General features: G+C 42.7%; 1 protein-coding gene across 2 annotated transcripts in view; it reads right to left on the bottom strand.

Annotated features, from left to right (window-relative positions):
• The window catches only part of FANCM (FA complementation group M), a 61,528-nt gene that overhangs the window by 12,863 nt on the left and 21,682 nt on the right, over positions 1 to 26,983 (bottom strand). For both annotated transcript variants that reach the window (XM_071745077.1, XM_071745078.1), the window contains exons 5-13: positions 24,386 to 24,517; positions 23,421 to 23,553; positions 22,644 to 22,772; positions 22,011 to 22,112; positions 20,473 to 20,666; positions 19,621 to 19,827; positions 16,121 to 16,355; positions 12,246 to 12,403; positions 11,561 to 11,713 (exon numbers count right to left, since the gene is read on the bottom strand). In XM_071745077.1, coding sequence (XP_071601178.1) covers positions 11,561 to 11,713; positions 12,246 to 12,403; positions 16,121 to 16,355; positions 19,621 to 19,827; positions 20,473 to 20,666; positions 22,011 to 22,112; positions 22,644 to 22,772; positions 23,421 to 23,553; positions 24,386 to 24,517 — 1,443 coding nt within the window. The remainder of the gene's footprint in view (positions 1 to 11,560; positions 11,714 to 12,245; positions 12,404 to 16,120; positions 16,356 to 19,620; positions 19,828 to 20,472; positions 20,667 to 22,010; positions 22,113 to 22,643; positions 22,773 to 23,420; positions 23,554 to 24,385; positions 24,518 to 26,983) is intronic.

Here is a 26,983-nt window from a genome sequence, read left to right as displayed (position 1 = left end):
GCAAACTCCAACAGTGTCTGTGTCTCTGAACATCCCCTCCTTCTCCAGCTCTGCACAAGCTGGGCCCTTCACTCCAAACATGCAGCCAAGCAAGGTGCAGACACCTCTCCCATGGCATAACCTTCAGTCAGGGAACACAACCTCAGCACTCTGTAACTGGGTTATCACCAACAGCCCTGGCTTCACACGCACCACACAAAGGATGCTCAGCAGGATAAATCAGGAAGGAACTGGGTCCAGGCTGTTTTGGGGACAGGGGCACAGCTGGTTCCAAAGCCCCTGTGTCTGGGTGACACGTGCAGCTCCAGCCAGGGCAGCACAGCAGGGTGGGGAAGCAGAACTGCCAGAGATTCATCTGCAAAGAAACATCAGCTGTGTTTGCTCCTACACGGGCATTGCCTGGCTGTCCAGTTATAAACACAGACAAAGAGACTAAAAGTCAGGGGTTAAAAAACCAAAATAAATCTGCAAGGAGATCCCCTGACTGCCCAGGCTGACTTATAAGAAGTCTTCATTCCAAAATAGTGAAGGAAATGGCTATAGAAAGGTTAAGGGATGATTTTGCTGTGTGTAGCTTCTGAATAATTAGCTTCCCTCAAGCTCAAACAGAGAATCAAGACATGGAAATCTTTGCATGAAATCAAAGAGGAGAAACAAGCACCCAGCAACAGGACCTGGTCCAGTTACCTCCACAAAGAGCAGCTCAGGAGATGGAGCATTTGGCTGACCAGATAACGGTGTTGGTAACAGGACCTTCAGATTTATGTAAGCAATGCCTGAATGTTGCATAATACCAATTAAAGTAGCCAAGCATTGTTACAACACAGAGTATATTAAAGAGATTAAAGATTGATTAGCTGCCAGACCACTAAACATTATTGAAACAGAAGTAGGTGATGCTCTTGCTCACACAACAGCCTTCTGAGAGGCCCAGCATAGATCATCCTCGACCCAATATTCTGCATTTTTAAGTAGCCCAAAGTAAAGCAATCCAGAACTAATCAAACCTGAAAGCAAAGACGAGGGTTGTAAAAAGATAAAAGGATGATTCCAATCACAACTGGACCTGAAGCAGAGCAGAGAAGAGCCAATCATTTATGTTTTCATACAGCCAAACACAAAGCTGTATATTTAGGATGGGGAGAGGTAACAGAACTGTATCATGGCATCCACAGGACCTCAAGAGACTCAAAAATGAACTTCTTGAGCTGGTAATAGTGGTATGTAATCTCTTGCTAACATACCTCAGGAACCAGGAGGAGCAAATGTGATGCCATTTTTTAACTGGTCAGGGAGGAAGCCACTCAGTTGCTCCATACTGAACACATCAGTAGGAGCTACAACACATAATATGATTACTGGATCAGAAGTGTGAATATGGCTTTTGAAAACAAAACAAAAAAATCAGATCTTACAAACCCAGTAAATTTCTTTGAAGAGACCAACAAGCAAAACCATGAAGATGCTCTCATGCATACCATCTCCCCAGCTTTCTGAAAGGCTTTTAAAAGCTCCCTGCCAAAAGCTTCAGAAGAAACTTAGAGCAAAATAGGGAGATTTGTTGCATGGATAAGTATCTGGTACACCACAGAAAACAGGAAGGCTGAGGAGCTGGTGTGCTGAAGAACTTTGTTAGGCCACTGCATATGCCCATGATTATGTTCTAACTTGAAAAAAAATAGAATAGTCTAGCAGAATTGCTGTGTGCCAGGCCAACAGACCAGAAGACAAATTTAGCATCTGGGACAAACTTTAGTAACCTAATTTCAGGCTTACATGGAGTTATGTAACTGTTCTAGTTCAACTTAGTGATTCGAAATACTTTCTCCCAGTGAGTCTGGTTAATACTGATGGAGTGAAAGGACAGAATTATAATTATCACGTTTTAGCCTGAATGTCCACAACTTCTAGAATCTTAAATTACTTGATCAGCTCTTCTATAACCTAGTAAGCTCCAGTGTGCACCAGCTACTCAGTAAATAGGTCAGGCAGGAGTAGAAAGACAGGCACCTCTCTAACATGATGCTACTGAATCAATGACCTTGTTTAGAGTTCCTGATTCAGTTTAAAAAGCAATTGTTTTTTAATGTAGAAATTAAAAAGCAAAACCCAAAATCAATATATTATTTTTCCGTTTAAATATAAAGTTATACATATTAATACACACACTGCTTTCTAGCATTTAAATTTAAGGCAACTACTATCAAGATTAAAATTAACCTCTCTCCCTCCTCATAAGCTGCTTTGGATGTGCATTTTCTAATGAGATTCAGGTGTCTGCCAAAACCCTGGTGAGTTTGCTATTTGGAAATTAAAAGATCACTCTGTAAACAGATAAAATTGTTTTAATCTATGTTGTAACTTCTTTAATTGAAAGCTTGATTGAGATGGAGGTAAAAGCAGCATGAACAACAGGCATTTAAGACCTTGCTGACACAAACCAGAACCTGTTCTCAGAGAAGTGTTTTGGTTAGGTCTAGGGAAGGGCCTGGGGCTTTCAGATGTCACACTGAGTGTTAAATCTTGTGGAGTTAATGCTGGCAGTACAGTACTCACATGGGTTACTTACAACTTAGTGTGAGTATTAACCTAAAATACAGCAGTAGGGCTGGTGGTCTCCACACAGTGTTGTTGTTCCATGAGGAGGTAGAGCAGATATCAAAGCAGCATGTTCCAATCTATTCTAAGTGGTCAGAATTTTGTCCCAGTTGTTCCTTTCATACTGAAGGGAAACCCTTGTGTTTGCCCTGACACAGGAACCAGTACAAAACCATCTCCTGAACACAACCCAGTAACAGGAGTGAAGCACAAGGACACAAGAGGCCAAATGCCCACAGCCCAAGGGCTGCCCTGGGTGTGCTCTCTGACCAAGAACTCAGAAAAGGGGAGAAGGAAGAAATTCCAGAACACTCCTTTCCCAAAGCATGTCCACCTGCCCTCCAGGCTACTTTATGTGAGCTCACACTGACTGGAAATTACCTGTACACCAGTGGCCTTCAGGGCAGTGGATCAGCTGCCATGTTACGTGCCCAAATCTTCTCTGCCCATAATTTAACTATCACACAATCTTATTGTTTATTCCACATTCCTTTCCTACTGATTTCTGAAATTCTAATCCCTTTTTTTTTGAGTAACAGTGATCATTAAACTAGTGTTTACACAGAAATACCCAAAACAACTCTTTCCTGGTTAAGACAGCTTTCTCCTTCATTCAATTTTGAACTCACAGGTACAGAATTTAATTCATCAACTTTTTACATCTTGCTGACAGGTTATTTCTTGAGGAAAATTTTTAATTCTTTACTTATATTACCAAAAATATTTTTTTCCTGCTTCAAAATGATCACTTTTCCAAGCCATTTACAAGTAAATAAAACAATTTTTATGCTCATGTGGTGTTACTGCTAACTTCCCTGCCATCACTTAGACCTTTCAGGAATGGGTTAACAAACAGAATAACCAATCACTCCTATTCCATGACTGCTGAGTTTCCAGAAGATGCTCTAAGGGAAGGAACACCTTCAAAAATGTTTTTGGAATTTCAGGTATATTCTATCAGATCACTTAGAAATATATTTAGTAGATTCACAAAAGAAGCCTAAAAGGCACAGAAACCATGATTTCCTTCTATGAAAACTGATATTTCTCATCCTAAAGATGCCAAGTTAATGATGTATCCACTGATCCTATTGCTTTTTTACTTCCAGACAGTTTGCCTGGGATGAACCACAAACTCACCCTCCTGCAGCCACCCAACATCTTCCTTCAAAACCCAGGTCAGTGCCTGATACCTCCTGCTCCAGCAACCCCCTGGGGGATCCAAGGGGTTGGGAATTCTTGCAGGGACCCCAGATCCTCCTGCTTAGTAGCCCCTGGGCACTGCTCATTTATCTGCCAGTACTGGAATTTGAGAGAGCATCTGTCTGTACAGCAAAAACAGCTCCACAATAAAAGCACCCATAAAATCCCTAAAAAGAAAGAACTGTTAGCAAAATATGGGGCCTGTACCCTAGCAGTTATGGGGACAGGTATGTTTAGAGGCTGTAGAGATAAGAATGAATGTTCAAGAACATCTGAGGTGTTAAATTAATTTAGTAACTTTCTATTTATAAAGCTTTCTGCACAGCAGTGGTACCTGGTTAGTGTCAGAGGTGTCTGCAGACTGTTCTCTCACCTGGTGGGTTAAGTCCCTCTGCTCACTACTGTAGAAATACACGGGGGGAGGGAGGAACCCACCCTGCTGCCAGGGAGATTTACAGCACCACACCAATGTATAATTTCCATGAAAATAGGGATAGCAAAACATTCCTGGATCCCAGGGGCCAGAACAATCTCCCAAGCTGCCTGCACTTCCCTGCCAATCCCAACAACACAACAGCAATGGGAGCAGGAGTCTTGCATCTAAAAGCAGTTTTTCAGCTACAGCAGCAGTTCATTGTTCCAAATAACTGTGATTGCAGTGCAGTGACCTTTGTCACCAGTACATTATTATAATATTAAAAACATTTGAAAATATGATCCCCTCTCAAAGAATAATCAGTGCCTTCAGAGACATTTGGTGTGCAGCAGCTCCTGCAGCAGTCCCAGGGCCATGCAAATGGATTGCCAGTCCACACTGGGCACCCACACTGTACAAGTTTTGCCAGATGAGTCTCCTGCAGGAGCCTAAGGAACAACCAGAGAGTTCTGCACACACAGATCTATACTGACAGCTGATGACAAACAGCAGACAGCTATTTTAAACCCAGAAACCTAAATGCAAACCTACTGTACAGATGCACATACCCCTTAACAAATAAAATACCAATGGCACAAAAGCAATAAAAGCCAAGAGGAGCCAGAACTGATACATGCTCCATGCTCCACTGCTGTACTGACAGGGAGGGGGATCAGGAATGCAGACATCAGCAATAAAAACCCAAGGCAGGCAGCTGCCCATGATGGTGATGTGTACATCACACCACAGGATGCACTTTTCTCTGTAGATTTAAGTTGGCAACTTTATACCACATAGTCTGTATTTGATCTGGTTTCAGAAGATGCAATATTATGGCATCCAGAAAACTGAGATCATTTGACTTTGGTGGAAAGAGACAGAGTGGTTGTTCAAAGCTGTGGCTGGGAAGCCGGAGGCACCAGGTTCCTGGGAGGCTCTCATAGAATCATAGAATGGGCTGGGTTGGAAGGGACCTCAGAGCTCATCAAGTCCAACCCTTGATCCACTCCCCCCGTGGTTCCCAGCCCATGGCACTGAGTGCCACATCCAGGCTCTTTTGAAATAGCTCCAGGGATGGAGAATCCACCCCTTCCCTGGGCAGCCCATTCCAATGGCTGAGCACCCTCTCCATGAAGAAATTCTTTCTCATGTCCAACCTAAACCTCCCCGGGCACAACTTGAGACCTCTTGTGCCCTCTTGTCTTGCTGAGAGTTGCCTGGGAGCAGAGCCCAACCCCCCCCTGGCTCCAACCTCCTTTCAGGGAGTTGGAGAGAGTGATGAGGTCTCCCCTGAGCCTCCTCTTCTCCAGCCTCAACACCCCCAGCTCCCTCAGCCCTTCCTCACAGGACTTGTGCTGGATCCCTTCCCAGCCTCCTTGCTCTTCTCTGGACCTGCTCCAGCACCTCAATCTCCTTCCTGAGCTGAGGGGCCCAGAACTGGACCCAGGACTCAAGCTGTGGCCTCCCCAGGGCTGAGCACAGGGGCAGAATCCCTTCCCTGGACCTGCTGGCCACGCTGTTCCTGAGCCAGCCCAGGATGCCATTGGCCTTCTTGGCTACCTGGACACACTGCTGGCTCCTGGGCACCTTCCTGGCAATCCAGACTCCCAGGTCCCTTTCTGCCACTCTGTGCCCAGCCTGGAGCTCCCCATGGGGTTGTTGTGGCCAAAGTGCAGGACCCGGCACTTGGAATGTTGAACCTCATCCCATTGGGATCATCCCAACTCTCCAGTCTGTCCAGGTCCCTCTGCAGAGCCCTCCTGCCTTCCAGCTGATCCACACTCCCCCCCAGCTTGGTGTCATCTGCAGATTTGCTGATGATGGACTCAATCCCCTCATCTAAACCATCAATAAAGATATTAAACAGCACTGGGCCCAACACTGATCCCTGGGGGACACCACAGCCACCAACTGGATCAGCCCCGTTCAGCACCACTCTCATGCAGCACTGCACAGGATCACTGCCCAGGAACAGGACATGAGCACCTCAGATTCACACAGCTCAGCCCCTCCAGGTGCCACACAACCTGCTCAAGCCCCTTGCCCCTTGCACATGTCTGACACCCCAAAACCCTTGGCCTAATCACACTTACTTCTCTGTTCTCACTGCAGGCACAAAAACCCCACAGGACCACTAAAAAGAGAAAGCACCTGCAATTAAAGGGCTGAGCAGTCTAAACCAGGTCTCAATTAGTGTTCAGACTCAAATCATTTGGCAACAAGATCAGAAGAGCCAATACAAGTATTTTAATTGGAGAGCTGGGCTGCTTGGGCTTACAGGTTCTCCTGGCAGCCTTTACCCTCTGAGCACAACCCAAACATCCTTCCACCCTTGTGCTGGGAAGAGAGTCCCTCTTGGGTTTTTCTGGGGTAAAGAACAAACTGGGCCAGCTCTGCCCAGTTCTGAGAACCCCACAGCAGAGTATTTGCCATGATCAGCTGTTCTCTGCTGCCTAAAGCAGACTCAGTGCCCAAACAGTAACCAGTGTCTCCCAGTCCAAGGCAGCAGTGCCACAGATGCATCCATCAGCCTGTCAGAAACATGGCACTGAAACACCCTGTGCTGCCTTGAATTGTTTGTTGCTGGCTAGGGAAGAAATCTTGCCATATCTCAGATCAGGATTTTAACCAGAGACATTCTACAGGCAAGGAGAAATATTGAAAATTTTCATTTTCCTTATTTGAGCCATTTTTAACTTTGCATTGAGTATCCCATAGGAAACAAAAAAAAAAAAAAAAAAAAGAGGCACAGGTGGATGGAAACAAGGAGGGTCTAAATAAAAATATTGAAAAATTTCACTTTCCTTATTTGAACCATTTTTAACTTTGCATTGAGTGTCCCCTGGAAAAAAAGAAAAAAAAAAAAGAGGCACAGGTGGATGGAAACATTTTGTTTCCCCCCAGAACATGTCTGAATCTTCAAAATCATGGAAAGTCTTCTAAGGTTCTTTGGAATTTTAGGCTACCTTGGGAACACTTTCCTTGCTATGAGACATTTCATCCCATGAATCCTTCATGACAACTTAACACAGAAGATAACCAGCAGGTTATTCTAGTAGCTGTTGTTCCAGGTTCACCTCTTAAAACCCCATCCCCAAAGGCATTTGGTATCAGAGGTTACCTGAGTGAAAAAGAGAGACAATCCTTCTAATGGGAGTCTTTGGGTTTTCTTTTGTCTTCCTAGGGAGAATAATTACTCTGACTATAACTTCACACTGCAAACTTTTAAGTGGGAAACAGACACTCAGAGTCATCCTCTTCCATTTGACACCCCCAGTTTTAAAAGCCATTCAGAACTGCCCACTGCCCACCTCCCACTTGCACTCCAGTACTTCCTGTTACTTATCCTCAGAAACTTGGACAAATATCACTTCAATAAAAATGATTGCTTTGCCCTGACCTTGTTTCCAAACAGTACAGATTAATTTTCAAAATTGCTTAAAAGCTATTGAATTATTTTGCATAATGACAACTTGATTTGGTACCATGTTACACACAAAAAATCCCTGCTCCTGGCTGGCAGAAAATCCAAGCCCATCTGCCTGCTTCTCGTTGCTGGAGTAATAAAGCCACCCAGGCATTAAAGGCTTTTCTGCAGAGGATGTGCCTGTCACAGGGGCTCATATTTAGGATTTCTTTTTCTTTTGATTGTGCCAACTTCTTCTCTAAGTTTTCAAGAGCATATAAATACAGTATATTTTTTTTTTCACCAGCATTGCCACTTCATTTATTTAAAAAATATCTAAGCCTTTTTTAATTGACTTAAAAATCTAGTCCACAAAAGCACAACTGCAGAGGAGGTTTCTTGGAGTCACTGGAAGAGTACAAGGAGAGGAAAGCTACACATTGGGGAATTCCTGAGCTTTCCTCTGTAAGAGAAACAAAAACACCCATAAAGAACACACAAATACCTCCTGAGCTGGCTCGTATTAAACTAATCTCTGTATAATTAGTTTAACCAGAAACTTCCAGGTCATTTGGTTATTCATAGTAAAATAATGATTTGTCTGTTTTTATTTGTTTTTATTTTCTTACTGAGGGATAAAATATAACCAATAGGACAGTGGTTTGAAGTTCAGTATCTCAGCTATTTAAGGAAATAGCTTTGACTTGTATTTGTCTTAAATCCCCCTGCTATTAAGAACTGCAAACTAAGGTCAGGCAGATTAGCAGAGGTGTATTTGGCCAGAGAGCATTTATAGGAGGAACCTGTAAGTACACACAAAACCTCTGAATCATAATTATGCTTTCCATCCACTCGTTTCTGTACAGGACTAACATTGTAAAGTACATTTTTACAGGCTTAATTTCCACTAAAGGTGAATTTCCCAGCAATATCCCCTCATCCTACTGCTCTTCCTACAATGTCACAACACATCTTAACACTGAGGTAAAGCAAACCTCTGAAAGTTTCATCTTCCTATAGGAAGAATCTTCACCAAGAACCCCCAGGTCCAAGCAGCCTGTACAACCCCATGCTTGGCTGCAGAGCACCCCAGCCCATGGAGCATCCCAGCCCATGGAGCACCCCAGCCCATGGAGCATCCCAGCCCATGGAGCACCCCAGCTGCTGTCCATGGAGCCAGGGGCTGCTCCTGGGGATTTGCTCCTCCAGCCCAGCACCCTCTGCCTTGAGCAAGCACCTCCCTGGGCCTTCAGTGAGACTCAGCAGGGTCACATTTGGCAGAAAAGCATGATTTGAAACCTCATGATGTCCCCAACTGCATGCTGAGCTCAACTGCTCAAGGGAACAGGAGTGGCAGGAGCAGAGCTGTGCCCTGCACTGGCAAGCACAGGCAGCAGAATGTCAGGTGGCATTTTGCTCACACAGCTCCTTGGGTCCCCACAGCTTCAGGCAGGAGACAGCCAGGACATTATGTACCAACATGCCTTGGCAGGTGTGCAGAAATCCAAAATATTACCTACACATCTCTACAGGTTTCTTGAATTTTGCTCTATTTTTTCACGTTTTAATAATTTTTTTTCCTAAGAGCAAGCTCTTGGCAATTAAAAAAAAAAAAAAAAAAACCAAAACCAGAGTAGAACTTACTGTTGAAGTAAACCATCCCCCAGCTCCCCATGGGCCTGGCTATGGGCAATGTGGCACAAGCAGGTTTTGGCAAAGCTTGCCTGATTTTTAAATGATCCTGTTGTGAATGGCTTTATATGCATCTGTGTTGGGAATATGTATCACAAGGAAAATCTCACTGAATGAAATTAGAATGCTACTTGAATGTTTTATTTATTCCACTTTTATGTATCCCCATTTTAAGTTTAAAGCACGAACTTCAAATCAAAGTATTAAGAAAACATTTGAGGTTTCAAGAGAATATCCCAAGGAACACACAGAACACATGGGGATGGAGAACCCAAGACCCTTTTAAGCAGATGAAAGCAGTTTTATGGGCAGAGTGCAGTGATGTTGTTTTCCTTGGCTTTCCAAAGGCTTCTGACCCAGCCTCCCAGGCAGCCCCTGAGCCATGGTGTGAGCAGGCAGGCTGTAAGGGTTGGTGGCAAAGTGGCTGGGACACCATGGTTCCAGTGTTCTGAGGTCTGGTGTGAAGCCCTGCCAGCTGCCAGGGGTTGCTCAGAGGTTTTCAGTGTTTAACACTTCTGTTGGTTGCCTGCAGGGCAGACAGGACCTTCAGGAAGTGGCAGATGAGAGCAGGTGAGGGAAGCAGGTGAGGGAGATGCTGGAGGGCCAGAGGGTCCTCAAGAGGAAGACAGAAAGCTGAGGCTGGAAACCTGAGGCAGCAGTGTGCCCTTGTGGCAACAGAGATGATGGCACCCGGGGCTCCATCAGCCAGGCAGCAGGCAGGGCAAGGGAAGGGATTCCTCTCCTCTGGGACACAGCTGGAGGGCTGAGAATAATCCTGAGCCCCCAGGGCATGAAATCCCTTGGATGGGATCACATCCAGCCAGGTGGCCAAGCCTGTCAGAGGGCTGGAGCACAAGGGTGTGCATGGGCAGGCCAGGGGAACTCTGCTGAGTCTGAAGAGGGGGGATCTTGTTGGAACCTTTACCCACTGCAGGAGCAGAGGGATGAGCCACCCACTGTGGCAGGGTTGGGTGGAGAAGACTGAAGACTCATTTGGTGAGTAAGCAATTTGCTCCATAAAGTATTTTTAGATGCCAGAGGTGGGTTTAGCATCATGTGAAGGTGCTTGGGAACCTGATTTCTGGTATCCATACACTCTCACAAAAGGACCTTAAATCACAAAAACTTCAAGTGCCTGATGTGGTGGTGGGGAGGGAAGTCCACAGTTAGAGGATCAAATCTATATTTTTTAACCAGTTCTTTGTCTCTTCCTTCAGCTCTCTGTACCAGAACTCTCCCAAAGTGCCCTCTCTGGCTGTTTGTCCTTGACCCCAGTTTGGGAACACAAAATCTCAAAGAAGCCAAGAATGCCATTGTTCTGTGATGAAGTGGAGAAGCTTATCTTAGGTCTGAAAGTCTGTTTACAACTTTCCTTTAATACATTTTCCTAGCAAGGACTACAACTACAATGTCTCCATTCTCTTCCTCAATTAGTGTAGTTATTCAGGAGACTCTGGCAGCTTAGCAACAGATTCTGATGACCTAGAAAACTTCCACATATCAAAAAGCAATATGTGTGGAACATAGGAGAGCTAAACTGGATGAAAGAACAGTGTGGTGAAAACCTGTAGTCTTCAGATCTTCCTCTACACACATTTTCTTGTATCTGCCTTTCATTTTAAAGGCATACCTGCTGGCCATAACTGTCAGCAAACAAAACTCTCACCTCCCAAATGGGTTTCATCCATGTTTGTTTAACTACCCTTCTCTTATCCTTTAATTCCTGGGAGCAATTAGGTTTTTAATTAAAACTTTTGCAGAAAACCAACCAAAAAGCTTCAAAACTCAACCACCTTACATTCCTGTATCATTTTTCTGGGATGTATTCAATGTAAATAAGCAAAATTATTTCCAATTCCTATTACACTCTGGACTAGTTCTACTTTCACTCTTGGTGGCTTCACTCTGTGACACAGATGGTTCCTGCATTTAATGTCTTTTTGTGAAAAACTGATACTCTTGGATCCATTAAAACAAGAAGGATTTATGCATGGAGGTTTTCTTCCTCTTAGGGAGAGAAAACATCCACCACAACCTTGGTGGAAAAGATGAAGAATTTAAAAACACAAGTGGGAGACATTTTGAAACAAAATTAAATATATATTATCCATTTCCCAGTACCTGACTTAGCCCCACGCATCCCCTTCCCTGCTGCTTGTTCCAGGAGACCAGAGGGAGCTACAGCACTTGTGAGTTTTCAGAAGTTGTAACTGTGCATTAAACACATGTGGATGCTCAGACCTTACCTGTTCATGTCTCATCAGTTCTATCATTTCCATAACACTGGTAAAGTGGTGGCAACGATCTGAGTGGTCAACCATAAATGTGGGGAAAGGCTGACTCTGCCAAACACTCCATTTAGACAAGGAAAGCTCGTGAGCTGCCTCCTCTTCATGCTTCTGCAGTTTGAAATGAAGATTGGCAAGGAGATTTTAATCAAGAAGTTGTTTAGCAAAACTAATGCTCATGTCTCTGTCAGGGGCAATAAATACTCTGAATAAAGAAAAGGATCAAAACATTATGACAGATTTGAGATGGGTTGTTTTAAGTGCTGAAATGACACAAAAGCTTCAAATTTTTTTCTCTGAATCAGAGAAGAGCTTGTAAAACTTGAGGCTTTCTTTCAGTAACACTTTTATATTTACATAAACAAGGGAATGAAAAAGCATTAATAGAATATCATCATGCAGTACTTAGAAACAGAATATTATAGATACTGAGACACATTTTAATGTATTTTTCATTTGCAGACCTAACCTCAAAGACCTATATGAAACATTAATTCTTAAACTCTTGACCTCAAGAACCCAGATATAAGTTTCAAAACTGCATTTTTTATGTAGATTCCTTCAAATTCATAGTTAATTTTGTCACTTAGTTTATCCTTTAGGCCTCATGTCAAAGAAAATAACACATTTAGGCAAAACTCACTGATCTTTCTTCCAGGTTTTCTATAGTTTCAAACCAAACTTGAGGCAATGTTGGTGTCTTTATTCCATCACTTTCCTTAATCCTGTACAGTCTGTCCCATATTTCAAATTCTTCAGGTGACAGAGACCACTTCTCATGAGAGTGTAACTGCTTTTCACCTACAGAGGGAGAAACAATAACAGGAAATGTTATCTATTTTAAGAAAAAGGATGCATGGAATACACAGAACTTCCTGTGATACCACTTGAAGGAAAAATACCTTCTTTGTGCCACAAAAACCAGATCCAGAGAACCTGTTGTCAGGAACAAGTATCAAAACAGTGCTGTATGTGTTACAACTATGGATAACTCTATTAAGTGAGAAGGCATCATATACATAAGATATATAGATTTATTTGTATATAAAATACCTATAGGCCCTTAAGACAGTATAGAAAACAGGGCAAGCACATAGCTTGAATTTCTAGAGAAGTCTCAAATATCTTGAGGAACATCTTGCAAATATTTTTTTTGTCTCTTTTTGTCTTTCTTTTTTTATTTTTAACTTACTCTTTAAATGCTGGGAAGCAACAGTAACATTTTGATTTTTAAAAATTACTATTTTTGTCACAATCTCCTCTATTAAAGACATGTAGGATGAGTAAGAGGACAGAAACAGAAGTACTGTGACAATTCCCCAGGAGCAGGGAAAGAGAAGGAGAGGCTCATGAGTTTTATTTAGATTCATAAGTACAAATGGGAAGTTCAGGGCATCTGTGAAGCCAAGAGCAGAGCTCACGTGGCAGCTTACTGAAGGCAGAGCCCTGGTGCTGCCTGGCTCTGAGGGGAACACTCCAGTGACAAAGGGGAGATGGAGTCATTTTTGGCAGTCTGACAGGGAGCCTTGATACCACCACCACACCAAAAATGCCAAATCCCTCAAAACAGCCACCAGAGCAACAGCAAAGGAACATCCAAAGAACCAGTGGCAAGAGAGTGTCAGGAATATGCTGGCTTTCAGCCCAGCTGTGTGAAGCAAGGAAAAAAATAACAAAGTTAATTTGAGAATCACTCAGCAGACAGGATTTGGGATGAATCTGCAGCCAATACCCTGTTCTGAATTAATGCCACATAAGGAGGCAGCCCCTCAAATCACAGATGCCTCTCTCCACAGTGTTTAAAAAACTTAAAACCAAATCCCAAAGAGTTCAGAATCCAGGACTAGGTTCTTCAAGTCAGGAAAAGTCTCTCACAGCTGGAAAAAACAACTAACATTGAAGTCTAAAAAATAAAATCCCAGAATATCATTATTGTTCCTAAGAGATTTTTGACTCAAGGCCAGGAGATGTTCCACTCCTTTATAGCTAACACACAGATCAGGGCCCAGTAGGGAAGGAACAGAGAGAAGACAAAGCTGGTATGAGGCTCATGTAAAGTGTTTTATTCTCATAAAATTTATCAGCCATCCAAAGGCATTGCTGCAGCTATATTAAGAGGCATAAAAAAACCAGAGATCTAAAGACTAAAGAAGGCATTGGTATAGTTGAAGAAAAGACATTTAAAGAAGATTGCATCCTTAAGATAAAATAAGCAATTAAAGAAATAAAGTGAAATTGTCAAATCAAACAAAAAAAACACAGATAGAAGACAACTCAAAACTGATACAATCTGAAAAGGGGGGAGCAGAGCAATTGTAAAGAACCAGAAGAAAAAGAATTAACAAAATGAGGCTTCATCTGAATAAATGCAATACAAAAAAAAAAAAAAAAAAAAAAGAGAGAGAAAAGAAATTATTGATAACTTCAAGTGGCATTTATCTACTAGGAACAGCAGGGAATTGGAAGAGCACCTTTTTATGCATTTTGGCTCTTTCTTTGCCATACCTCTCACAGAGCAGAGAGACTGGAAGACACTCTGCTAAGATAATAACCTGAGGGATGATTATAAAGATCTGTCAGCACTTTTACTTTTTCAGTTATCCTGTGGTATAGTTATTCACATTTTATAAAGGAAGAAACCAAATGCTTTTTGATTTTATTGCATTTACTAATATGCTACTCAATGTTAGCAAACTTTTTAAAAAAACAAAGAGAGAAAAAAAAAGACAAGCCCTAGAGAGAAAAACATTTAAGGACTGCCAAATAATGGGATATTTGCTGCTGTTGCTGTGCTTGTTGAAGGAAAGCTCATAAAAATGAAGAACATGCTTGGTTAGTGATGGGACAAGAGAAGAATAATGTGCTCTTCTGGTGCTGACAAACAAAATTCTTGAAAGAGGTTTTGAAGTGGAAGGATAGTGTAAAATTTCTAGAAATTTAATCAAATTAAGAAGAACAGCTAATATTTAATTTTTACTAGAAAAGGAAAATGCCTGAAATTTCTACAATACTTCTGCCTATGATGCTCCAATTTCTGTGCAGATGTATTTTTCCACAGAGAAACCTGAAGATCAACTGAACTTCAAGAACAAATGAAAAATCAGGGAGCACAGATAAGAACAGGTACAGATTATTCATTAGTGTTGGCTTTTTCAGTTCTCTAATGTGGAGGGGGAAACTGAAACGAGGAGGAAATGCAAAAACTAAAGATCTTTCTTTCCCTTTTTTGTTTGAGATTTATCTTGAATATCATCCAAACCAGAAACAGCCACTTGCTTCACACAGTAATGGAGGGGACCTCACAAAAAACTGGTGCTCTGCCATTTGCTGTGCTGTAACCCTTGTTTGCAGGCTGGGCAGTCAGTCTTGGTTATCTGCAGCAACAGACAGACCTCCATGTGCACTCTGCACTGCAGCTCTGGCACCTGCTAACCCGTTTCACACAAAAAGAACCTGGTAATTACAGCCTCTGAAGTGCTACTGCCTCAGCAGGAGAGATGCTCACCATAGTATCTTCTTATGGATTTAAACTACCTCTCCTTTCTGTTTTCCAGGACAGACTTACAGATATTCTAAAATTATTATTTTAATTCTATGCTTTGCCCTGCTTATTTTCTTGCAAGTTGTTCCTGTTTATTCCATTCTTGGTCTCCTCACTGGCAGCCAGCTGGGCTGTGTCCAAACCCTGGAGGAGTGTGCCTAGCAGAAGGCTCCAGAGGCAGAAGAGAAAAAAATGAGGATGAGAAGCATCATTCCCCACTCTGTGTTCAGCCTTTGGTTTGCCCTGGATGGTATTTGGAAAGAGATCAGATGTAGATTTTGGTAAGAAGAAGGTTTGTGATCAGAAACACTTGAAAAATATTAACTCTCAAGTCTAACTTCTCAGATGCTGAAATCTGAAGCTTCCCAAGACTTTTAGGAGTTTCTGCTTACAAGGAGTTGCTATTGGTCTTTGCAGAAATCACTCAACCAAAAAGATCAGATGTGAATATTTCCAAGTATTTAGAAAATTTAGCTCTTTCCTCCTTTCTTATAATTCTGTTCAGTTTACTGAGCATTTCAATGCCATGCAACTGCATCACCTAAAGAGCCATTTCTCTTCTTAGATTAATTTTTGTCCAAGGCTGTGAAATTCATAAATATCCTACTCTCTTGATTTCACCTCTTCCTGCCCTCCAGAAACAGCATTAGAATTTGCTGCTTCTGTTTGCAGCTGGAGTTTCTGACCCTCAGTCACTGACTCCACAAGAAGCTCTATGGACAAAGATGAAACAAATGGCTGATGGGAAGTACAGGCATTTAAGGACAGAACTGTGATTTCAGGATGTTAAAGGAAAAGGATGGGGAATCCCAGCAGCAGGCAGCACAGTATCACAGCTGACAGGCTACAGCTGACAAAAATGACACTTCTGCTGGAGACCCAAACCTGCTGTGAGGGTGCAGTTTGGATATGCTGTAACACAACAAGATGAGATAGCAGCTTACGCAGTGCTTAGACAAACACCATAATCCTCTTACCAGTGACACAGGAAAAGAGAGCAGATTTGTGCTGGAGGGAACTAGGTCTTCTCCCTTTGGAAAGCATTCTTGAATTGCTTGGTTCATATTTTTCAGCAGTAATAAACATTTTATGCAGCTTTGGGTTTATGCCTTCTGGAAGCATCCGTGGGCTGTGCTGGTAGAAACGAAGGGTTTTGCTTCCTGAGAGAGCTTTGTGGATGCTCCTTTTGTTAGACTGGCTTTGGTTGTAAGTCTGTAAGAGAAGAGAAATCATCTGCTGTTGGATTGTTTTCTTCACATGACCTGATCAGAAGAACACCTGAGTGTCTGTGGGGTTTCTCATTACTTTATGTTCCATCCTCAAGATGGTTTTTTTGGGTTTGTTTTTTTTTTTCTTGCCCCCAAACATAAAACATAAGATGATGCAAGGCCCTGAGAGTCAGTCATTCCCTCTCCTGTAACATTGTCAGTCACCACAACTGCTTGGTCAACTGCAAGTTCCAGAGTTGCATCAAATGTCCACATTATGGTAACCACAGCAGAGAGAGGAAAGGGAACAGGAGGGATAGATGAAAACAAGAAAGAAATAAGGTTGTACTGAATAGCTGACAAAGGAAACATTAAAACATAGCTACTCAGTTTTTTTGTTTGCTTGTTTTCTTTTTAAAGAGCTCCCATCCCACAACATCTAAGTCAAACCTAATCTGAATTACCAGGCTGTTGTTCTGGGTAAAACACTGAAAGCAAACATAACAAAAAGCAAGGAAGTAGCAGTGATTGTTCTCGAAGTTGCAAACAACACAAAACACAAACCAAGGGACAGGTTCTGATACTCTGTAAATAGATCAGAAGTAGGCACAGCACTGGGGAGAAAAAGAGACACGGCCCTTGCCTGGGGGAATTTACAGCCTGCAATAGATACAGGGATGGTGTGAATCAGATTGCATCAGAAACAAAGAAAGGAGGTCAAGCAGAAAAAAAAGGCATAAGATTATTAGTCAATGTCATACACACTGCAAGTCCTGGTAATTACACTCCATTTTTATTGTGCAACACAGCAACCAAGACAAAGATGGAGAAGCTAAGGAAAGAAACCATTCCCTCCTCTAAATGTTTCTTGTCCTAATGCTCTGAGTCCCTATGGCAGGTCACTGCTGGGGACAGCAAGTGCTTGGAGTATGACAGTATGGGAGCTCTGATCTTCTGAGAGAGAGGATCCAGGAAAGCCAGGAGTAAAGGAGAGAGCTGCAGAACAATGCCCTCTGAGCAAAACTGGAAGAGCTACCTCATAACTTGTCCCTCAGGTATCCCAAGATAAAATTTTTAATCCTACAACAGGCAAAAAAGTCTTTTTATGGAAAAAAAAAAAAAGTTTCTATTACCAAATCCATTGCTTAGCAGCACTGTTCTTTGTATGTCTCAGAGTGCTTGCCTGGGCTGCCAGGAGCCTGCATGGCCATGGGCTCCCCTCTGCCTGGCTTCAGGCTGCAGCCCAGCTCCTGCAGGCTGATGCACACACAGCTGAGCTGTCACAAGGTGTTCACAAACCCAAACCTAAACACAGCTGGAAAGGCAGAAGATCTGTCAGCTGCAGGGATCCCAGGGCATCAGGAGGGCACAACCAGGAGAGGTGGGACACAGGGAGCTTCCCATGGAGCTGCTGCCCCGGGCTGGAACACGTGGGCAGGAGGGTAATGAACAGAGCCACACACACTGGGACAGAAATGCCCCTCACCTGTCAAACCCTTGGACCCAAACATTTCTTCAAAAGCTTTATAATTGATGTGAAGTGGTTTGATTAAAAAAAAACCAAACCAAACCAAACAAACAAAAAAGCCCAACCCAAATAAATTCCCATGAATTAGTATGAGATCATTAATGACTTCAGCTCTAAGTTAGGTGATGGGGAAGAGTCTCCACATAAAGAGATTTGGAAGGAAGCTCAATAATAACAAAAAAACCCACAATAAAACCAAATAATCAAGAGCCAAGCAAAATCAAAACCAAACCACAAATAAAGCAGATGTTGCTAAGCAAGTAAATTTGTTTTGTTTTCTTGAAACAAAAGCTTTATATGTATAATTTCTATCCTACCTGGCAGGCAGTTCTGCTTCAAAAATTTCTGAGAAAATATGAAGAACCCAGTAAATCCAACTACTTAAATGAAAACTCCAACGAACTTAATGACCACTTTAATATCCCATTAAAAATCAGCTTTCAGGAGTAATCAGTCTCCATAAGCAGCATGAAAAAATATCTATTTATAAATACCATTCCCTTTTATCATTTTGAAATCTCAACCCTCCTGATAGATTTTTTTTCCCCAACCAGGATGTTCTGGACCCTCAATAAGAATTAAATTCCTGCTACCTACAAATTTGTACCAGAGGCAAAAAATTGACTGGAAAAACAGCAAGACACTAAAATTTTGAGTTTACAGGTAGCTTACACAGATCCCAGACTTTTCTGTCATAAAAACCTGACCCAACTCACAACCAGCCTTGCAAGTAAACAAAACCAGTGAAGGACCAAAAGCAATTTTCAGCCAGAACAGTGACCCAAAAAGGCTTTGCATCCCAACAGGGGTTTCATGATGAGACTGCAAAGGTGCAGTTCTTGTGAGTCTGCAGCCAATCTCACCAAAGATTGGTGCCAACAGGGGCTAAACCCTGCCCTGCCTAAACCCTGCCCTGCCTAAACCCTGCCCTGCCAGCTGCCTTGGACCAGACCCAGGAACGTGCAGCTGTGGGAAGAGGCTGGGCAGTGTGTGTGCAGCTGAGGATTGGTTCTCCTGGCTCACAACTCATGGCTTAGCTCTCCATGGGTACATCACTTTCCCAAGGGGCAGCCTGCACCCAGAGATGATTAATTATACTCTTGAGTTGATTGCTGAGGTTCAGGAACTTAGCAAAAGTAGATTTCCACTTAAGCTGATCTCTTCAGACCTCACATGCAAGTCTGCTACCTCTAAGTGCTTGTCTGAGAGCACAGTGTCGTCAGCAGTTCAGAGAGACAACTCCAATCCTCCTGGCTCTCAGAGATTCATCCCTATCTCTTCCACACATTGCTCTGTGTCCTTAGGGAAACCCCTGTATTTTCTGAGTTCCAGTTTATAATTCACAAAATAAGTGTTACTGAGAACAAAGACTTGAAGCCCTTCACATGCAGGAAGTGCACGGATTTTTAGAATCATGGAATGGTTTGGGTTGGAAGGGACCTTAAAAATCACAAAATCACTTAGTCCAAACCTCTGCCACGCCCAGGGACACCTCCCACCAGCCCAGGTTGCTCCAAGCCCCATCCAACCCGGGCTGAGACACTGCCAGGGATGGGACAACCTGGGAGAGGGGCTCAGCACCCTCACGGCACAGAATTCCTTCCTCACGTCTCCCCGGAACCTCTGTGGGTTATTACACCTTTCCTGCAGGGACAACTGCAGTGTTTCCAGAGGATTTCTGGGATGTTTGCTGCCCACAGGCTCCAGGCAGAGGCTGGAGCAGCCCAAGCTGCAGACTCACCCGTTCCTCCCTGCCCTGGGTGAGGATGACCACGATCCGGCCCTGTCGCCGCCGCCCCGTGCGGCCCATGCGCTGCACCAGCCGGATGGGGCTTTTCTGGGCATCGAAGCAGACGATGAGATCAACTTCTCCAATGTCCAACCCTTCCTCCCCAACACAGGTGGAGACCAGAGTGTTGTACCCACCTTCCCGGAACCGTTTCACCACCTGAATAAACCAGCGAGAAGTCAGACTGGAGGGGTTGGTCAGAAAGCTACACACACCGTGCAGTTTTCACCAGGTTCAGACAAAAAGTGAAAAACCTAATTTAGATTTTAAAACCAAAAGGCTTAGTCTTTCTGAATTTGTCAGTTACTACCTTGTGGTCAAACACCTCACATTAATGTCATAATCAACAACGTATCAAACCTTCAGTTCCAAAATAGATGGAAAAAAGCACACCTTATTCTGACTCCAACCATGGCATCCTTCTAAAATTCATCTTCCCAGCTTTGCAATTAAATTTTATTTTTTGTTTTAACTTTGCTAGATCAAAATTTAAGGATAGATCTTATTTTTTCTACCTACAAGGGAAAAAGAAAAAATCCCCTAATGAATTGTTTGATATGTCTCCCAATTGTCAAATAAGTAAAAATTAGCATTTGTTAGTATAGTGTATAAAACATTTTTACTTATACATTCTGTTCAGGGAGTGTAATTTTGGATGCTGGGAAACCAACCAAACTATGCAGAAATTGAGTAATATCAGTTTAAAGTTCAGTCACTGCCATACAATCTATACTGATGCTCATGTAACTATTTACACCATTAACACTCCTTACCAAAACTCCCCAAGAGCAGCCTCATCTTTACCTCAAGTTGCTCCTTTTGGGTGAAGCCTTTGGTGCTCTTGCCTGTGGAGTGGCCAACAAAAGTCATGACTCTGACAGCTGGGCTGAGCCTGGACAGCATTTCAGCAATTTCTTGCACACTGTCTCGAAACGATGAGAAGATCATCACCCGGGTGTCCTCTGAGCCCCCCGGGGTGCTCTCAGCTGGGCCTTCACCTGGGTCATGTTAAAAAGCCAGAAAAGCATTTTTATGCATAATTAGTAAATAATTAAGAATTGAAAATTAAGGCCAGGCCGTTCCCACCGGTTAAACTTTCACAGCATTCATCTCCCAGCTCAAGGGAAGACCTGGTGCAAGCACACTGCATTTTGATTTTCTCAAAATAAATGTTTTTAAAAATTAATTTAATCTATAGAAAAACCTGAGTAAATAAATGAAAAACAAACAAAAAAGCCAGGAGATAAAACTGACAATTCATAGAATCATAGAATTGGCTGGGTTGGAAGGGACCTCAGAGATCATCAAGTCCAACCCTTGATCCACTACTGGTGCAGTGGTGGATTAGGAGACTCTCAGCCAGTTTAAAGCCATCCTCCAGAAAATGCTTCAAGATATACCACCTGTTTGAACTGTTCCCTCTGGAACTGGAGAATTTACACCACCTATAGTGAGAACATCTTATACCTGACATACCATCACTAACATTACTTTGAACAGCTCAGGCTTCATGACAAGTGTCTTGAAATAAGGTGACTTCTTACAAAGAGACTGAAATCTGCTACTGACATGCCTAGCCAGAGGAGGTTTGCAATAAAACCACTGCTACCATTAGTCCAGGATACAGCATGGTGGAATAAGAGATGTGCATCAGCTTTCTACCACTTAGAAGGTTGTCTCTAGTGCAGCTGCTGAGGATCTTCATGATGTGAAGAAATGTGGATAAACTTCCCTTAACACCATAACCCATTGCTCCTGAATGATCTGTCATCACAACTGCTTAATTCTCTCATTTCAGAATGAAAGTAAAAACTAGCAGTCATTTTTAAATTACTGAATGACATTCTTTTCTTCCCTTTTGGTCAAGAAGAACAAGAGAAATACAAATGGTATTGAAGGTTTTAAACTTGAAATCCATGGCTCAGGGTATGTATTCTTAGCAACAGCCTGGAAATCAGAATTTTTATCCTTAAGCTCCATAACATATCCTCTACCTTTGCAGGAGGTAATGGCAGTACTGCACTGAGATGGTTTCCAGAACAACCTGAGACTATCAGCATCATGAGACACAACAGCACTAGGAATGAGCTTACTGTCATAGTTTTAGTAATGTGCTAGAATGGTTTATTTCAAATTAATAATGATGATTTATAGAATCCTTTTCTTTTTCTTTAGGAATTTCTACAGTGTAATTCTTCTAAAAAGGACTTTTCCACACAGAAGATACACAAACATACAGGACAATAAAGAAGCACAAACCAGGAAATAGATCAATAATATTACTTGCTTTCACCTACACTTCAACTGTTCAGGTATGTTTGATGTGAGTTGTCAGTACTTACCAGAACGTCCCTTTTTCCAGGATTTGAAGTGTTCTATTACAATTTCCTCCAACTTCTTTAACTTTGGATGGCTGTAGATAAACTCCATTTTCTTTTCAAACGCTGAGAAGGAAATAAAGCCACACAAAGCTGTAAGCAAACCTCCACAAATATAAAGGTTTAGCAAACTTCATTTCTTTCCACTGTAATTCTCTGAGTCAGACATAAGTTCCTGACACTAGCTCTACTTGCATTCACCTAAACAAACAAATCATTAAGTTACCTATGAAGCACAACTGTTAAACCCAATTTTGTAGAAAGTGGTGTTACTGTCGTTACAGTCCCACCATAAGAGATTTAGTGAAATGCTCTTTTTTAACCTTTCATTTTAAATCAAATTAAAAACTCTGAACATGTTTGAAAGAAGCTAGAACCACCAAGAGAAAATGGATGGATGGATGGATGGATGGATGGATGGATGGATGGATGGATGGATGGATCAAAAAGAGCATGGGAAAATCAATCTGGAATAAAGAATATTAGTTAAGTGTATCAGAACTAATACCCTTCTGCACCTGCAAACTACGTAGAGGGATCTAATGTTTTAATTTAATCAAAAGGCAAATATTCTGTCCCTAAGAGGGAAATACTGACCTGGTTTACCCTTGTACACATTTCCACACTCTGAAGGCAGAGGTGTGCCAGCAAACATCTCTCCAAGCTGCTGATACAGCTTCATGAAGTCCTCATTACGACCAAGTTCATTCTTTGTACGGGTTAAGCCTTTGGAAAAAGTTGAAGTATCTTAGCATTAAATCTAAGGAATGAGTATAATTTTACTGTCCAAAAGACAAGCTTTCTCAGGAGTTCTCACCTGGGCTGGTGGGAAGTGGGAATGGAGGGGCTTTAAGGTCCCTGCACACCCAAACCAGTCTGGGACTCTATGAAGTGCTGCCTGTTACTCAATGAGAATGGAACCTGGACTAAAAGCTATGATTAACAAGTTTCCTGAGTGATTTTATATCAATGTTGAAAAGAATTTGGTTCTACTCAAACCAGAAATACACCACCAGTCCAGAAGACTGGTTTTTTTTATTACAATTATTTTCCATCAGCCAATTTTCAGGCATTTAGACTAGATGATTGCTATAGGACCCTTCTGATTGGAATATTGTATTCTATGCTATTAAAATGTTCTATTCTCTGCAATAGCAGGCAGGGATTTAAGCAATCTGAGGAACCAGGAAATGCATTAAATGTTCTCCAGTGCTACAGCAGCACTATAGCATAAGAAATCTAAAAATCTACACACTTGAAACAAATTGTAAAAATGTCAAAAGAGTAAGATTCATGACAAATCATTAGCCCATGAGTACTATAAAAATATATTCCATAGATATTCTACAGTATGAAGCAAGCACTGTAGTTCACCTTTTGATCCATCCATAATTCCAGAGAGGTAGATGAAGAGTGACCGAAGGCCCATTTGCAACATCAGCTCATAACCATGATACAAACTGATACAAAGTGCAAAATCTCCCTCAATTATGCCTTGATGGACTCCCTGTGGGAACAAAACAGACTCCCTGGTGAATCAGGAAGCTGATAAGCAACAAGAATCACTCTGCAATTCTTATGACAAACCCAAGATTGACATCTGAGAGCCAGAGCCAAAGCAGAGACAAAGGGCTGGTGAGCAGCCTGTGCCTGCAGGACGGGTTACACAATTCTGATTGATCAAGAAGGCAATCTTCTCCCACTTTCAAAATGATCTCCAAGCTACTTGTACCATCTTCCAAGATTAGCTCATAACTTTCTGATGCAGCAACACTCAAAATCTGACAGCTGAACCACCCACCAAGTATCTGGCAAAAGTCTGGCACCTCTACCCAGGATACTAAATGTAAGTCAGGACAGTTGTCTTGCCCATTGTGAAGTTTATTTACCAATGTTCTTCTCAAAGCACACAGGGGTGGGGTTGGTTTGTTTGTTGTGTTTTGTTGGTTTTTTCCTTTCTGTGTTTTTTTTGTTTGTTTGTTATTGTTTTGTTTTAATTTAATATTCTAAGTTTGTGCAAAATGTGAACACTCTGTGACAATTTACAGAGAAGTAGAGGTGTTAATGTGGTTTGGAGGGGAAGGTATATATCTGGCACTCAGTGACTACTACCAGAGTTCTCAAAACAATTTCAGTTTGGAAATGGAGCTCTTTATCTTTACCTTCAGCTTTCCTATATTAGCATAAAGAAATGTGGAACAACTGAGCATATTTGATTACAAGATTAAAAAGAATGTCACAAAGAACATCTAACTCAATCTATCAGGAAGCTTTGTACACTATGGAGTATTACTATTTATTCACTACTTTAATAATGTGAAATAAATAAAGGAAATTACCGGATTTTGTGAGGATGGGTTTTTTCTATATTGATCTCTTGCTAGAATTATCTGGTACTTTGTCAGGCTGGGAATGTCCCTCCTAATTAAAGCTCCAATTTTAATCAGACGTCCAGCAAACGTTTCCAGCACCTGCAAACAAAACACAGAAGTTTACAGGAGAGAAAAAGGGATGTATATTTAGGCCTTTAAAGTATTTCTATTGTTTACAGATCTTACACAACAGAACACAAGAGGCCAGAGAGGTGGTAGATGCCCCATCTCTGGTAACATTCAAGGCCAGGTTGGACGAGGCTCTGAGCACCCTTTTCTGGTTGGAGATGTCCCTGCTCACTGCAGGGAGTTGGATCAGATGGCCTGGAAAGGTCCCTTCCCACCCAAACCAGTCTGTGATTCTATTTTATTTGAAACACAGCTGTGCCAGGTGTGCCTGATGCTCTGCCTCAACATAAGCTTCTCTACTATCAGGATGCTTCTATGTTAATTTTTAGATTTTTTTCCTAGAAATTTTTACAACTTGGTTCCATGAGGATTTGTGCCCTCCATCCTATAGATAAAAAAATCCCACCTGTCCCCAGGATAACCCCATATCCATCAAGTAACTGAGAAGTGGAAATATACACTGTGCTTTAGTAACCACACAAGTGCAGAGAGAGAGGGGAAAGGGAAGGGGACAGGCAGCTTGTGCTGCAGCTCCCCCTCTTCCTGCTAACCTGAACTTCAGCAGCTTTTCCAGCTTCAGGAAAACTTGCATTCCTCTTTGAGAAGTCTAAATTAGCAGAAGGGGCAGACTGGCCAACAGGTTAGAAAGCTGTGTGTGGGAGGGCTGGGAGGCAGAGGGAGGAGCAGCGAGCCCCGTTTCCTTTGGAACCTCCGCCAGAAGAAAATTTGTTTTTGTACATCACATGTACCTGCTTTCCACACCAGTGAAACAAGGGAACTGACCTGCACTAATTCATCTTAATCTTGTTTTTACTCTTTGTTTCTCAGCCTTAGGTGGTCAGGATCTATTTTTTTTTTTTTTTTCATGGACTTAATTTTGCATGAGCGCTAACTCTGTATTAATTGGAGTAATCAGATTTATTCTACAAAAATTACTTACAATCTGCTGGCCCAGCTGGCTAGTAGCACCAACAACATCTTAGTGCATGATAACAAGCTTCTCCAACAGCAGTCATGACATAGGCTGACAGCAGAGAGTTCCTGCTAGCTGCTCACACACATACAGTGTTTCCCAAGTTTTCTGGGCATTTTAACACCCACCTGTTCAGCTGAGCTGTTCTAAGAAGGCTATAGCATAACAAATGCCTAATCCCTTTATTGCTGTTCTCTCAGCTCACTGAAAAGCAGGTCCAGCTGAACCAATAAAAGCAGGTCTGACTTTCAGGCCTCAAGCAGTACTGATCTGAGGAGGTCTTGTGAAGATAAAATGCCCCAGCAGGGAAAGAGCATCAGCTGGAAAAGTGCACTGCGTGATCACACACCACGTCACAATGCTGCATTTCTTCACACATTTAGTGGCTGCTGGGCTTTTGGAGCCTCTTAGGATGCACAGATAGTATTAACACCCACACTCTCCTTATCCCTTCTCAATGTAGGGGCAGCTCAGTTTAACTTCTCTCTGCTTCCTTTGATTATTTTTATCATTTAGTACTCCTTGAGCCTCTTACTCTGCTTACAGTGCCTGCTTGGCTAGTCCTGAGGAACATGGTGGGAATAATTGTCATCCCCACCTACAGCAGCACTAATCCTCCCAAGACTCAAAAATGCAAAGAGGACTTTGGAAGGGTGAACAAACACTTGGGAAAAGCACCAGCCAAACTCAGGCAACAATGTGCTGGGGAATTTCCACGCTGCCTGCTCCGTGCCCGCAGGTCTTTCAAAACCAGCGAGCTGCAGTCACAGGAGGCTAAGCAGATTACAGCAGACAAAGGCTGAAAGAATAAAAACAAACCCTAAATTCTGAATGCTCTGGTGCATCTTGGGTTGTTCCTCTGCCCTACTCTGGGCCTTTCTGGATTGGGGTTTTGCTCAGAGGAACCCAGCTCAGAAGGGAACCCGGCTGGAGGGGAGAGGGGTGATTCCTGCAGGAGCAGCTCCAAAGGATGGTGCTGAGGAGCAGAAGCTCCAAAGGATGGTGCTGAGGAGCAGCAGCTCCAAGGGATGGTGCTGAGGAGCAGCAGCTCCAAAGGATGGTGCTGAGGAGCAGCAGCTCCAAGGGATGGTGCTGAGGAGCAGCAGCTCCAAGGGATGGTGCTGAGGAGCAGCAGCTCCAAAGGATGGTGCTGAGGAGCAGCAGCTCCAAGGGATGGTGCTGAGGAGCAGCAGCTCCAAAGGATGGTGCTGAGGAGCATCACTTGCTCTGTGTCTCTGGGGGAAGTGATGTCTGGAAGCCCACCTGTGCCCAAATGTCCCCAGGCACCTCCAAGCCCCCTCCCCAGCTCTGCCTTACCTAGAGGGAGCCTGGTGACTGCCTCCTGCAGCTCCCCAGGCACAGCAAAGCACAGCTCCATCCCAAAGCATTCCTTCTAATTAAGACTAATGGATTAATGAGACCAAATAAACCACCAACACCACTAACAACAAGCAAACGCCGAT

This window comes from Heliangelus exortis, chromosome 5, assembly GCF_036169615.1.
Source record: "Heliangelus exortis chromosome 5, bHelExo1.hap1, whole genome shotgun sequence".
Taxonomy (NCBI): domain Eukaryota; kingdom Metazoa; phylum Chordata; class Aves; order Apodiformes; family Trochilidae; genus Heliangelus; species Heliangelus exortis.
This window is presented reverse-complemented; position numbering and strand designations above follow the sequence as displayed.